The sequence below is a fragment of the Notolepis coatsorum genome, assembly GCF_963971535.1.
Source record: "Notolepis coatsorum genome assembly, chromosome: 11".
In the NCBI taxonomy this organism is placed as follows: domain Eukaryota; kingdom Metazoa; phylum Chordata; class Actinopteri; order Aulopiformes; family Paralepididae; genus Notolepis; species Notolepis coatsorum.
Window position 1 is genome coordinate 77,838,299 of NC_140175.1, and position 14,496 is coordinate 77,852,794.

Sequence of the window (14,496 nt, forward strand, 5' to 3'; positions counted from 1 at the left end):
AAAACGATAACGATAACTATCGCGATAAATTATTTCCTCGAAATAAACATGAACCGTGGTCGCAAAGTTTCGATATATCGATTTTCCAAGCTTGGATATGAACACACGCACTAACAACCAATCAGTGAAGGAGATGGCCGATAGCGGAAGGAGACCCGGAAGGAGGCGCGGAGGTAGGACGCAGTAAACAAGGCTGGCTATGGCTAATTAGCTTGCACGCCGCTATTTCACAGATTACCTGCCGAGTTGGTGTGTGTTTTGAATTCTGAGGGTAACTGTTATAGTAGTGTGGGGTATACGGTGGACGCCGTTGCAATGAATTGGGCGGAACAGAGTATTTTAGGGCCATTTTTTAGTACATTGTCATGAAATACTCCGCTCGGAAACGAGGCTGGCTATGGCTAATTAGCTTGCACTGCGCTATTTCACAGGTTACCTGCCGAGTTGGTGTGTGTTTTGAATTCTGAGGGTAACTGTTATAGTAGTGTGGGGTATACGGTGGACGTCGTTGCAATGAATTGGGCGGAACAGAGTATTTTAGGGTCATTTTTTAGTACATTTGTCATGAAATACTCCGCTTGCTTTGGCTAACTCCTAACGTGCGCGGACTGATGACGACATCAACTCGACTCTCGAGACATTCACAGCAGCAAAACAAGTCAGCCCGCGTATCGGCGCCGGGCATAATAAGTTAATTAAACTTGACAGACATTATATCGACGATAATTATCGATATCGAGTTATATGAGAATAATTTTATAATTTTATCGCGATAACGTTTTTGGTCATATCGCCCAGCCCTACCTTCTCTATTTGAACGACCACATCAAACAAGAGGTGGACGCGGGCAAATACTGTGGCATGGTCATGCTGGACCTACAAAAGGCAATCGACACTGTCAATCACTCCATTCTGATTGACAAGCTAAATGCAATTGGTTTTGATAGTCTATCAGTGAGCTGGATGCAATCCTACCTAGAGGGGAGAGAACAGATGGTGGAGGTAAACGGTACCCTTCCCCCACCCCCCCCCTCCCAGTGAGCTGTGGTGTTCCACAAGGAAGCATACTAGGACCGCTACTGTTCCTAATTTATGCGAATGACATGTCGTCAGCTTGTGACTGCAACTTGTTCCTGTTCGCGGACGACTCAGCCCTGCTGGTCTCCGACAAGAGCAAGTTACAGGTTGAAAAAACCCTCAGCTATGAACTAGGCAAAATCTGCACCTACTATCATTACCTGGGTAGTCCATTCTCTTCGGTTCAAATAACAAACTCAGCAAGACCACTCAGTTACAGTGGGTGACAATATTGTCACAAGGAAAGATGAAATTACATACCTAGGTTCCATCCTAGAGGCAAATCTTTCCTGTGACAAAATGGCATCCAATGTAATAAAAAAAGATAACCAACAAACTAGATTCTTGTACCGGATCTCCTCTCTGGTAAACAAGAATACCCTGAAGACTGGCAGGAGCACTCATTCAAGGGTACTACGACTATGCTTGCACCTCATGGTACCAAAGCACCTCAAAGGCGCTAAAAACAAAATTACAAACATCACAAAACAAACTGGTCAGACTACTGCTTGACCTTACTCCTAGAACCCACCTCACCCCTGCCCACTTTGACAACCTAGGATGGCTTAGAGTAGACGACAGAGTACAGCAACTTGCAATGGGCCTGGTCTACAAGATACACTACACGACTAAGGTACCCATGTACATGTCAAAATACTTCCCAAAGGTCAGTGAATACCACGACCACAACACCAGAGGGAGCTCCACAAATCATGTTAAACCCAGATTCGGCTCAAACAAGGGACTAAACACGTTTAGCAAGTATGCCACATCAATGTGGAACGCCCTACCCACAGCTGTAAAAGAATGTAAATCACTACCCACTTTCAAAACCTCTCTCAAAGAGCACTACGGGAGACTGCAATTCAAAACTGGCCCCTGTAAATGTCCGACCTAACCCAACCCCCTCCAATGTACAGTAAATCCTGACCCAATAATACACGAGAGACCCAGTAAGGTTTCGTCGATAATCCAATGTACAGTTACCCCACCAACCCCACCCACCCCCCCCTCCCGACCCACCTCCAATGTACAGTCCCCCCCCCCCCTCCACCCCACCTACCCAACCTCCTCCAATGTACAGTTTCTTCGTCAAATGTATATACTCTCTTTTTTAGACTCTTTTTGTATGAATGAATGAAAACTTTATTTAACAGATTGCAGAATGGGTACAATACAGTACGGGCCGGCTCAATACATACAATTGTTAAGGGGATGCAGACCTGAGAAAGACGTTTGTCTTGTTTCCAACTTTCCATCAGTTTTCAATTCATATAGACATTATGACATACACAACATACATGACATTTATGGCATAGGGACATATAGGTATTTAGTACTGATACATTTGTGACATAAACGGTATTCAAATATACAGTACTGTTACCCCTAGATCCTGACAGAGTATGATGGGGAGGGGACTGTACATTAGGAGGGGGTGGGTGGGAGAGAAATATACATACGGCGGGGAGGGAATATATACATGCGGTGGGGAGGAGACTGTCTATTAGGAGGTGGTGGGGGTTTTGGGCATTTACGGTGGCCAGTTTCGAATTGCAGCCTCCCGTAGGTGCTCTTTAAGAGCGGTTTTGAATGTGGACAGGGATTCACATTCCTTTACAGCTTTGGGTAGGGCGTTCCACATTGTTGTGGCATAATTGCGAAACGTGTTTAGTCCCTTGTTTGAGCAGAATCTGGGTTTAACATGATTTGTTGAGCTTCCTCTGGTGTAGTGGTTGTGGTATTCACTGACCTTTGGGAAGTATTTTGACATGTACATGGGCACCCCGGTCGTATAGTGCATCTTGTAGACCAGGCCCATTGCAAGTTGCTGTACTCTGTCGTCTACCCTAAGCCATCCTAGGTTGTCAAAGTGGGCAGGGGTGAGGTGGGTTCTGGGGTTCAGGTCAAGTAGTAGTCTGACCAGTTTGTTTTGTGATGTTTGTAATTTTGTTTTAAGCGCCTTTGAGGTGCTTTGGTACCATGAGGTGCATGCATAGTCATAGTACCCTTGAATGAGTGCTCCTGCCAGAGTCTTCAGGGTATTCTTGTTTACCAGAGAAGAGATCCGGTACAAGAATCTAGTTCGTTGGTTGACTTTTTTTTATTACATTGGATGCCATTTTGTCACAGGAAAGATTTGCCTCTAGGATGGAACCCAAGTAGGTAAACGTCTTTCCTTGTGACAATATTGTCACCCACTGTAACTGAGAAGCCGTCGGTCTTGCTGAGTTTGTTATTTGAACCAAAGAGAATGGACTCTGTTTTGCCCATGTGTAATGATAGTTTGTTATCAGCGAGCCATATGCAGATTTTGCCTAGTTCCGAGCTGAGGGTTTTTTCAACCTGCAACTTGTTCTTGTCAGAGACCAGCAGGGCTGAGTCGTCCGCAAACAGGAACAAGTTGCAGTCACAGGCTGACGACATGTCATTTGCATAAATTAGGAAGAGTAGCGGTCCTAGTATGCTTCCTTGTGGAACACCACAGCTCACTGTGAGGGGGGGGGGGATAGAGTACCGTTTACCTCTACCATCTGTTCTCTACCATCTGTTCTTTCTCCCCTCCAGGTAGGATTGCATCCAGCTCACTGATAAGCTATCAAAACCAATACTGTATTTGTAAATCTGGTATGTCATAAATGTATAGATGTAGCAGTATTGTCTATCTGTATGTCATTACTCATTATGTTATGATGAATTGAAAATGGGGGACCCTGATGTAAACAAGACGAAAGACTTTCTCTGGTCTGCATCCCCTTAACTGTTGTGTGTATTGAGCTGTACTGTATTTTGTACCCATTCTGCAATCTGTTAATAAAAATTTCAATCAATCAAGCTTCATGTTAGGAACTATTTTCTACCGAACTGCACCCACCATACTAATCAATGGTGGTATAAGTTCATTCGGTAGAAACTTGTTATTCTATCCATCTCTATATCTGTCTATCCATCTAGGTTATAGTTGTCATTTTCATTGAGCTGTACTGTATTGTACCCATTCTGCAATCTATTAATAAAGTGTTCAATCAATCAATCAATCAATCAATCAATCAATGGTATAATATCTTACTTTGTACTTTTCCGCTGCAATGTTACGTCTCACCACCTGTATTCAGGTGTATCTTACTTACCTTATGTTTGGAGGTCCCTCTCATAGCTGAAAGGCTATCTTGCTAATTTAGCTCCAAACAAGATAATAACGTCGTGTTTTCTTTTGTTGGTAAAAAATGTAGAGGAGAGGAAAGCGAAGGGTGTCACCTCTTTGCTATAAAGGTAATGTTAGTTCACTAACTTAACTGAAACGGATAAGTTGTACATACATGCACACACCTAGTAACGTTACACGGCGGGTTTTGATTTGAACCGACTCTTATCGTTTCGCTCCGCCCACTCGTCTGCTGCTTTCAAAATGGCAGCGAAACGGTCGTTTTTTTCATAGATATTATAAACACTAGATGGCTCAAGGCGGAGTCTCCAGCGTAGATCACGGGCGGCCATCTTCCTTCAGTGGACTATTCTGTTAGGTGAATGATCTGCACAAACAAAAATACTCTTACGCTGAAATCTTGACGGATTTACAAATGGTTTGGTTTATTACAAACGTGATTAACGTGGCTATGATTCTTGCTTGGAATAATTTGTATTCCATTTAAAAAAAAAATGTATATGAAAGACAGTCCATTATAAGTATGCAGTGTGATAACTACATATCTGACATTTTTAACAAACCAAACGGTTGAAAATGTAGCAGGCTATGGTTATGCCACATCATAATGTGAAACAGTTCAAAAACAGAAGCCATCCTCATTGGTACCCCCCACCAGGTCCAATCTTCCCCCATCACCAGCATCTCCTTCTCCGGCCACGACCTTCCCCTCTCATCCAGATCCACGTCACCATGGTGTAAAAATGTACCCCCACCTAACCCACATCAAACACATTTGCAAAACCTCCTTTTTCCACCTCAGGAACATTTCAAAATTCCTCCCAGATGCTGAAAACTGGTCCACGCCTTTGTCTCCTCCAGGCTGGATTACTGTAACACACTTCTCATCGGGATTCCTAGCAAAAGTCTCCAGAGGCTCCAATACATTTAGAACAGCGCTGCTAGGATCCTGATGAGTGCGTAAACACGACCACATCCACTCACTTCACTGGCTCCCCATCACCACAAAATATCAGTTACATCAGTTACAAAATATCCCTTAGTTCTGACCCATCAATGCATCCACGGAAATGCCCCCCCCCCCCCCCCCCCCCTACCGCAAAGATCTCCTCACCCCAGAACCCTCCACCCTGTAACCTTCGCTCCGCCAACACAAACCACCTCCTTCCCCCCAGGACCAAGCTCCACACCATGGGCGACCGGGCCTTCTGCTCGGCTGTTCCTCGCATATGGAATGCCCTCCCTGACCATACCTCAGAGCACCACAGACCACTGCTTCCTTTAAAAGAGGACTTAAAACATACCTCTTCACGAAAGCCTTCCCTTAGTTTTAACCTTTTTATACATGCCTTGTGTGTTTTATCCCTTTTTTATGCTTTTATGTCTTGTTTTTTAATTGCCTATGTTTTTAAAGTCTGTTTTACTCTGTAGCACTCTGAGATTTGGTTTCCAAATATAGAGTGCACTATAAATCGAATGTATTATTATTATTATTATTATTATTATTATTATTATTATTATTATTATTATTATTATTATTATTATTATTATTATTATTATTATTATTATTATTATTATTATTATTATTTTTATTATTATCAATGTGCAACGCCCTACCCACACCTGTAAAGGAATGTGAATCATTAGCCACCTTCAAAACCACTCTCAAAGAGCACCTATGGGAGACTGCAATTCGAAACTGAACTGGCCCCTGTAAATGTCCAAATGTCTTTATCTGGTCTGCATCCCCTTAGCAATTGTGTGTATTGAGCTGTACTGTATTGTACCCATTCTGCAATCTGTTAATACAATTTTCAATCAATCAATCAATCAATCAATCAATCAATCAATCGGTCTCCGTTGGCCAGCAGCGTGGGTGAGTCATCTAGTGTTTATATATATCTATGGTTTTTTTCTCTTCTTATAAATCTTTATTTCAAACTGTCCACATACACAGGCAATATCAAAAGAACACATCAAAAACAAGCACATACACGTGAAATAGATGCAACAATGTAAGTTTTATTTTGTGAGGTTTTTCCTTAATTTCCTTCATAAATACAAATCATTATTTATTTTTGGTTGTAAATTTACATTTGTGAATGGAATTTGACGAGAAGTAACATTTTAAAGAGGAAACATGCATGGTCGTCTTTGTCACTACTATAGTCATACCAACCAAATAAAATATTTCTATAGTACAAAGTGAAATCTGAGAACATTTTGTCAACTATACAATTATTAACACCTTTCCACAGTTCATTATGTACCAAAACATTGAGGGGGTTGGGCATATTCCTGTTGGATGATTTTTGGTAAAGTTATATTTCTTCCAACATGGCTTCCCGTAATCATTGGTAATTACTTTTGAAAGAACATGCCTGACTTCTGTGCAGTGGTAGAGTGGTAGTTTACATTCCAAACATTCTGTCTAAAGCATCTATTTTAAAGGGATATTTTACTTTAGTAGAACTTTCAGCAACACGTTTCAGCAGTCTTACCCCTATGTATCATTCACTTCCATTCATTTTGAGGACCTAGTCTAAATATCATACTTCTGAAGTATAAACACATTACTGCTGTGCAGATTTCAATAAAACAGACAATTCTGAGTCAAAGGTAAGTGTTTGTTTTGGCATTTGATGTGTCTTCACAGATTTATTTCCTTTGAAAGATAAAAGTAGATCCAGTCAATTTGTTGTAGGTGTGTATATAGGTTGTATGCTGTATATCCTCCTTGCCCTGCGTGGAGTGGTTACCATGGTTACGATTAGAAGATTCGAAACATTATGTGAGAAGTTGACCAGCAGTTGGTCAGTTGAGAAATAGTTCATTTACTGATCATTTGAAAATGGCAACAACAAAAAAATATATATATATATATTACACATAATAATATTGCTGTATAGTTTGTTTATACTTAAGTATTATATTTAGACTAGGTCCTCAAATGAATGGAATTGAATGAGGTGGAATGGTGGTGTTGACAGCATTGATTGATTGATTGAAAACTTTATTAACAGATTGCAGAATAGGTAAAATACATTACGGCTCAATACACACAATTGTTAAGGGGATGCAGACCAGAGAAAGACTTTCGTATTGTTTACATCAGAATCCCCATTTTAATTCATAATGACATTAATGACATACGCAACATACAGGTATACAGTACTGTTACATTTGTGACATACAAGATATGCAGATATACAGTACTGTTAAACAGATATCCTAACAAATAATATATACATATGAGGGGGAGGAAACTGTACATTAGGAGGGGGTGGGAGGGGGGGTTTGGACATTTACGGAGGCAGGTTTCGAATTGCAGCCTCCCATAGGTGCTCTTTGAGAGCAGTTTTGAAGGTGGGTAGGGATTCAAAAATGTTTATGTGCATAATTGCGAAAAGTTTAGACCCTTGTTTGTGCCGAATCTGGGTTGAACATGATTTGTGGAACTCCCTCTGGTGTTGTGGTCGTGGTATTCACTGACCTTTGGGAAGTATTTCGACATGTACATGGGTACCTTAGTGGTGTAGTGTATCTTGAAGACCAGGCCCATTGCAAGTTGCTGTACTCTGTCGTCTACTCTAAGCCATCGTAGGTTGTCAAAATGGGCAGGGGTGAGGTTTAAGTTTAAGTTTAAGTTTATTTGGATCCCCATTAGCCACAGCAGTGCTGGGGCTATTCTTCCAGGTGGGTTTTAGGAGTAAGGTCAAGCAGTAGTCTGACCAGTTTGTTTTGTGATGTTTGTAATCTTGTTTTTAGTGCATTTGAGGTGCTTTGGTACCATGAGGTGCAAGCATAGTCATAGTACCCTTGAATGAGTGCTCCTGTTAGTCTTCAGCACAGCCTGTAGCACAGGGCCTGTAACTCACGGACATGTCTCTTGGCCAATAAGAAAACGCGCCTGTGACGTCTTCAAATGGCCGGGGGAATCCCGTGTCCCACCTATCCTAATTTGGTGTGGGAAACAGGGAAATAGCACAGGGGCGGATTTAGGATTGTAGGAGATCCGGGGCGCCTTTTCCTTAATGATAAGCAAGCAGTGCAAGAATGCGGAAGCATTCTACCGTAGTGGCGTGGGGTAATGCGCCTTTCATTTTCCGCCGCCCAGCGCCCGTGCGTGCACCGGCGTGCTCGCTCAGGTGCGTGCGTGCGCCGGCGTGCTCGCGCGAGGTGCCCGCGCATGCGCATGAGATCCCGCCTTGGTTCGACACGAGCGGAGCTCAATATATATAAGTCACCGCCCCTTATTCAGTATCTAGAAATAGCTCAATTGGCAAGACTACATGGCTGTGGATCCTATGGCTCGTTTGCTGGCGAGTTCGAATCCCATCGAATATTTTTTTTTTAACGTGATTTTTTTTTTTAACGTGTATTCTTTCACCGGTTAAGGTTAGGCATGGTTAAGGTTAAGGTTAAGGTTAGGCATTGTTTCGGAGTTGGTTAAGGTTAGAACGGTTAAGTTTAGGCGCTGTTAAGGAGCTGGTTAAGGTTAGAGTTTGTCAAAGAGAATGGCAATATAATTTCTATGGTTAAGGTTAGGCATGGTTAAGGTTAAGGTTAAGGTTAGGCATTGTTTCGGAGTTGGTTAAGGTTAGAACGGTTAAGTTTAGGCGCTGTTAAGGAGCTGGTTAAGGTTAGAGTTTGTCAAAGAGAATGGCAATAGACAGCCTATTTCCGCGCGACAGCTCCCAAAGCGGGCCTGAAAAGAAAGGCGCTTTACCGTAGTGGCGTGCGGTGACGAATGCTTCCGCATTTTTGCACTGCTTGCTTATCATTAAGGTAGACGCATCCGGGGCTTAGCCCAGATGGCCCCCCCCCCCCTTTCTTTTTTTTATTTTTATTTTTTATTAAAATTAGATTTTTTTATTTTTTATTTATTTTTTGGGCAGACAAGGGGTGGTTTGGAGGGGCTCAGGCACGACCCCCTCCACGACAGATTTTATTTGAATTTAATGAACCTGTACGTGCAATTTCCTGCAATATAGAGCCTTCAATCTTGACCAATAAAGCTGCTCTTTTCACTATAAAACTCAGTTAACCATAACGTAGTTATGGTTAGATTTATATATTGGGGGGGATATATCATATTTTTCATATAATCAAAAAGTCGTGGAGCAAGATTATACCTTTGCTCCCCCAAGTTCAATAGTGGGAGAGCAGAGATGCTCCGAATGCTCTTATGGCCAGGCGTCTATGATTCACTGATACAAAGTAAAATAGTGCAGTGCAATAAAATAGTTAGTAAAATAGAATAAAATAATGCAATAGTGCATTGCAATAAAATAGTTATCATCGTATTTAATCGGGAGGCCGGTAAGGAGTGCATTACAGGAGTCGAGTTGGCTTGAGATAAAGGCATGGATCTGGTTTTCAGCGTCCTTTTGATTTATAAATGGCCGTACTTTAGCTATGTTTCTAAGGTGGAAGAATTAAGTTTTTGTCAACTTGTTGATTGTGATTTAAAGCTGAGGTCTGAGTCTACCATAACACCAAGACTTAACTCACTCAAATACAGTTAGCAGCTGGATAGACCACAGATGGAAATTAGCTTCTGCTAAATCTGGTGCAAACATATTTTCATGTAACAATGATGAATTGTTCAAAAAAAATACAAAAAAAAGATAAACCATTTTTTTATTTTTTTTTTATTTTTTTTTAAATAGATTCGGGGCTTTTCAGAATACATCCGGGGCTTGAGCCCAGGTAGCCACCCCCTAGCTCCGCCCCTGGTCGTATCCCCCAAAATACAGTGAAGTAAACACACGTTTTGTTAAACAAAAACATTCCCCCCTAGGAGGCCCTTTGTGTTATTAACCAAAAACATTTTGGGGGGGGGGGGGGGGGGGGAGAGTGGGGCATAGCGGTAACGTGTCCTACCTGACCCCTGGACGCAGGATGAATGGCCGCAACAATGGCTGGTCCATCTCATTGACGAGGCCTCTTGCTGGCGGGCCCAGAAGTGGCGACCGCTGGAGTCCCGCTCCGGGGTTTCGCCCACACCCTGCGGCCGGCCATGGTGCAGGCTGACGACATCTTCTGCCAGAGATGACGCAGAATCAGAGTGTTCAGGGCCCGCTACCTCCCCACGGCTAACGCCAACGGTTAGCAACAAGCTAACGCTAACTCCAGGCTGACTGTTAGCACCAAGCTAACGGCTAGCCTTCACAGGCCCATCGTTGGCTCCGACCAACGGCCAGCTACCGGCTAACGGCTAGCTCTTACCGGCCCACCGATAGCTACCGGCTAACGCAGCAGCAAGCTAACGGCTAGCTCTCACAGGCCCACTGTTAGCTACCGGCTACTACTGAAGCTGTATAATGTGAGGAATAGCGATGCGGGCCTGATCACTTCAGACAGCCGACTGCCTCTTCTTTAGCCCAAAGAAAAAAAGGGCAGACAACACCCGCCTCCCTCACAGGATGGCGTTGCCAGAGATACAGTGGCCTCGGCAGCGAAGCCCCGTTTTATGCGGCCTGCTGCCGCCTTGAGCTCTGGCTAAAAAACATGCAAGCTTGCACCCCTCGCGCCGGGAAGCACAACCCACTTTATTTTTGAAAGGCGGGGGCCAACGTCCAGTGCGGATGGCAGAGGGCATCCCTCCTCAGAGACTTGGGACTCAAACCCAGACTCGGAATCGGGGCTCCCAGGAAAAACAAAGCCTCTGTTTTCGTGGGGCGTCAAACAAGAACCCCCCGTCCCCTCCATACACCCGCGATGGAGAGGTAACGGAGGAATCCTCGCTTGGAGCCGGCTGTTCTGCGGGGCCGCAAGCCTGCGCAGCCGACCCCGTACAACTGACACATCTGTGGCGGAGAGCCCGCGTCGCAAGACACCACCCACCCATAGTATCCAGCTGTACAGCCGAAGCGCAACGCTTGCGGGGGAACTTCCCAGCGACGCGCACTCCCCAAATGTGAAGCGCCGGTGGAGGTCAGAATAATCCTCTAGACTCTCCGGTGGTGACGACATTATCCTTTCTCTCTCCCGTAATTAGTGAGAGAGGGAGAAACAAAAGACAACGCCAACACAGCTCCTATAACTAAACTAACTACTTTAAAGCACTGAACTTGAAGCGGTGCTATACACGGACTTCACGTGGTGAAAGTAGGGAAGGAGGTGGTATATGGCCATGGCCCCGCTTATGTGTGAGCGGATGTGGGCGTGGACAGGCAGGTAAGGAGCATGCATGTGGTTGAAAGTTTTCATGATAGCATATGATTAAAGGGACAGTTCCAATAGAGCAGAGACCAGCAGGGCTGAGTCATAGAGAGTACTGTTTACCTCTCTCTCCCCTCCAGGATTGCATCCAGCTCACTGATAAACGATCAAAACCAATTGTTTTTAGCTTGTCAATCAGAATGGAGTGATTGACAGTGTCGAAGGCCTTTTGTAGGTTCAGCCGCAGTATTTGCCCGCGTCCACCTCTTGTTTGATGTGGTCTGTAACTGCAGCTATGCTTAACAGCGGTGGCCTAAAGGTTAGAGAAGCGGGTTTGTGACCGGAAGGTTGCCGGTTCGATCCCCGGGACCGGCAGGAACACCAACCGCTGAAGTGCCCTTGAGCAAGGCACTTAACCCCCAACTGCTCCAGTGGAGTTGCTCAGTGGCCAATGGTGTCAACTGTGGTTGTACTGGGCAGCTCCCAGGTGTGAATGGAACTGTGTGAATGTGAAGTAGGGCGTTCCTAAAAAAGAGCATCTGTGCTCAGCAAACCTACCCTGGGTAAATAAAGGTTAAAAAAAAAACAGTTGTAGTTATAGTTATTTTTTATATTTACAATTTATATGCTTATTTTGTATAATAGTAATAATACACTCAATTGCTTTTCACTGTATTTCTTATTTGTTTTATATAAGATATATATTAGTGGCACACTATTTTTCTATTTTGTTTGCGCAATTACCACATCTCACAAGAGTTGACACACCTGATCCGGTGACGTGTTTCCGCCCTCTCGCTCTGAGTTGGATCCGTGAACTTGAATGGTAATGGACTTACCTGGCGTTCTAATAAGCAAAGAACAATCCATCAAGTCAACGTAACAAGACAATCTTCCAAGAAACGGACAGAAGACATACTTCCATAACGCATCGATGTTCTCATATACTGGCATGCAGCCAATAAGGTATTGATTGTTGTAGATAATAATTGTGGTATATGTTACAGTGACGTTCCGACCATGGGTTTTAATGAACTTGTAATATTAATGGTATCTTTTGTATGCATTTGTATTTCATGCAGATTTTACGGTTTGGATGAGGTTGGATGGAGCATCTTCATTAAAATCAGTTCAAGAAATCTGCATGCTTGTGTTTTGCGTCGTGCCGGAGGATGTCACAGTAAAACGCTGTCTACGCTAAGTCAAGTGGAAGCAATATGGCGCCGCTGGTCTTCGTCTCATGAAGCAATGCGAGTGAAGGACCACGGTGTAAACCACAAGATGGCGCTGGTTAGGCCTGCCACGATAACACATTTTGCTGGGCGATTAATTGCCCCCGAAAATATCGCGATAAGCGATATTATTGCGACCGGTTAGAGAATTTTTTTTTGGAGAAATTTATTCCCCAAAACTTTTATTTTGAAGCCCACCGCTCCGTCTTTTCCTGTGTTTTAGACTTTTATTTTGAAGCCCACCGACCGGACCGGAAGTATTGTTGCGATTATCAGGTACTTTGGGTACCAGAAAAGTCACGTGAAACACTGCAGACCACTGATTGGTCAGAATAGAGACGCGTCTCTAGGATTTCATAATCATTATGTTTGCAGCAGGCACAAGTGCAATAAACAAAGGATACAGTCACTGTGTATTCTGCCTCATTTATTGATTAAACAAAACCGACATCAACACAATTTGCCACCGAGCGGAGAGTTTAGTCTCGCAAAAAGATCGCTGACTTGTTAAGGCTTGTTGTTAGGTTAGGTGCTAATGTTGTGCTAGCGTTTTAGCATGGCTATCGTACATAGCGTGATCAATATAACTCGCTATTGATTGTTTGTATGAGTAACGTTAATGCTAGTAGAATAGACACAACGTGAGGTAATCACCATCCATTTTAAACCGGTTATTACCTAATGCTAACGTTAGCAAATAGACGCGACTGGTAACGTTACAGCTTGTTAGCCTAATGTTAACGTTAGCATAGACAGCCTAGCTAACGTTAACGCTTGTAGAATAGACACAATGAGAGGTAACGTTAGCAGAATAGACACAACGAGGGTCTCGTTAATGTTGTTATTGATTGATTGATTGAAAACTGTGTTTACTCTGTTTGTATGAGTAACGTTAATGCTAGTAGAACAGACACAATGAGGGGTAACGTTAGCCCCACGGAGCTCCTGTGCTGTGCTCTGTAGTAAAGCCAGCGGCCCGCCTCCCAACACGGACAGTGACTGACAAGGGGCACTGGGTCCGCCTCATTAAAACAAACGCGCAAATAGCAATTAATCGCGCCCGTCAAAATCATTGCATTCATTTTAATTATCGCGGCAATTAATCGATTTATTGCTTATCGCGGCAGGCCTAGCGCTGGTGTTCAAGACAACGCTTATCAACAACAGCATCTGGAAGAGGGCATCTGCGTAATGTTCTAAACTCACGTTCTTCACTATTATATTTGCAAAAGCCATATGGTTGGACACTTGTAAGAAGTAGTGTTCTAACAAAGGGTAATTTTGTAAACGTGGGTGATAGGAGTGAGTCACAACTACAAGGTGTCGCCTTTTTCCATGTGTTTAATTTGTAACGTTTTTGAAACACCGTATACTTACTGTAGTTTAGAACAGGGGCGGGGCTAGGGGGTGGCTACTTGGGCTCAAGCCCTGAATGTTTTCTGAAAAGCCCCGAATCTATTTAAAAAAAAAAAAAAAAAATTGACAATTCATCATTGTTACATGAAAATATGTTTGCACCAGATTTAGCAGAAGCTAATTTCCATCTGTGGTCTATCCAGCTGCTAACTGTATTTGAGTGAGTTAAGTCTTGGTGTTATGGTAGACTCAGACCTAAGCTTTAAATCACAATCAACAAGTTGACAAAAACTTTATTTTTTGCGATCACCTCTGCAATCATCCCAGTCTGTCTCTCGTCAACAACCTGCCCAGCAGAAGAAGTCCTTGTGTATGCGCTGCTGGACTCCCAGAGCGACTCGACCTTCATTCTAAGGGAAGTCGCCGACACGTTGAAAGCCAACAAAGACCAGATCAAGTTACGACTCACCACGATGACTGCAACCTCTACAGTAAACT

The 14,496-nt window shown here is 43.4% G+C and overlaps 1 protein-coding gene across 1 annotated transcript in view; it reads right to left on the reverse strand.

Moving 5' to 3' along the window:
• ccdc14 (coiled-coil domain containing 14) overlaps positions 1-4,297 on the reverse strand; it is a 55,147-nt gene extending 50,850 nt beyond the window's left edge. Inside the window, exon 1 of the mRNA XM_084324654.1 lies at positions 4,209-4,297. Coding sequence (XP_084180780.1) covers positions 4,209-4,232 — 24 coding nt within the window. The 5' untranslated portion in view covers positions 4,233-4,297. The remainder of the gene's footprint in view (positions 1-4,208) is intronic.
• Positions 4,298-14,496: the final 10,199 nt, after the last annotated feature.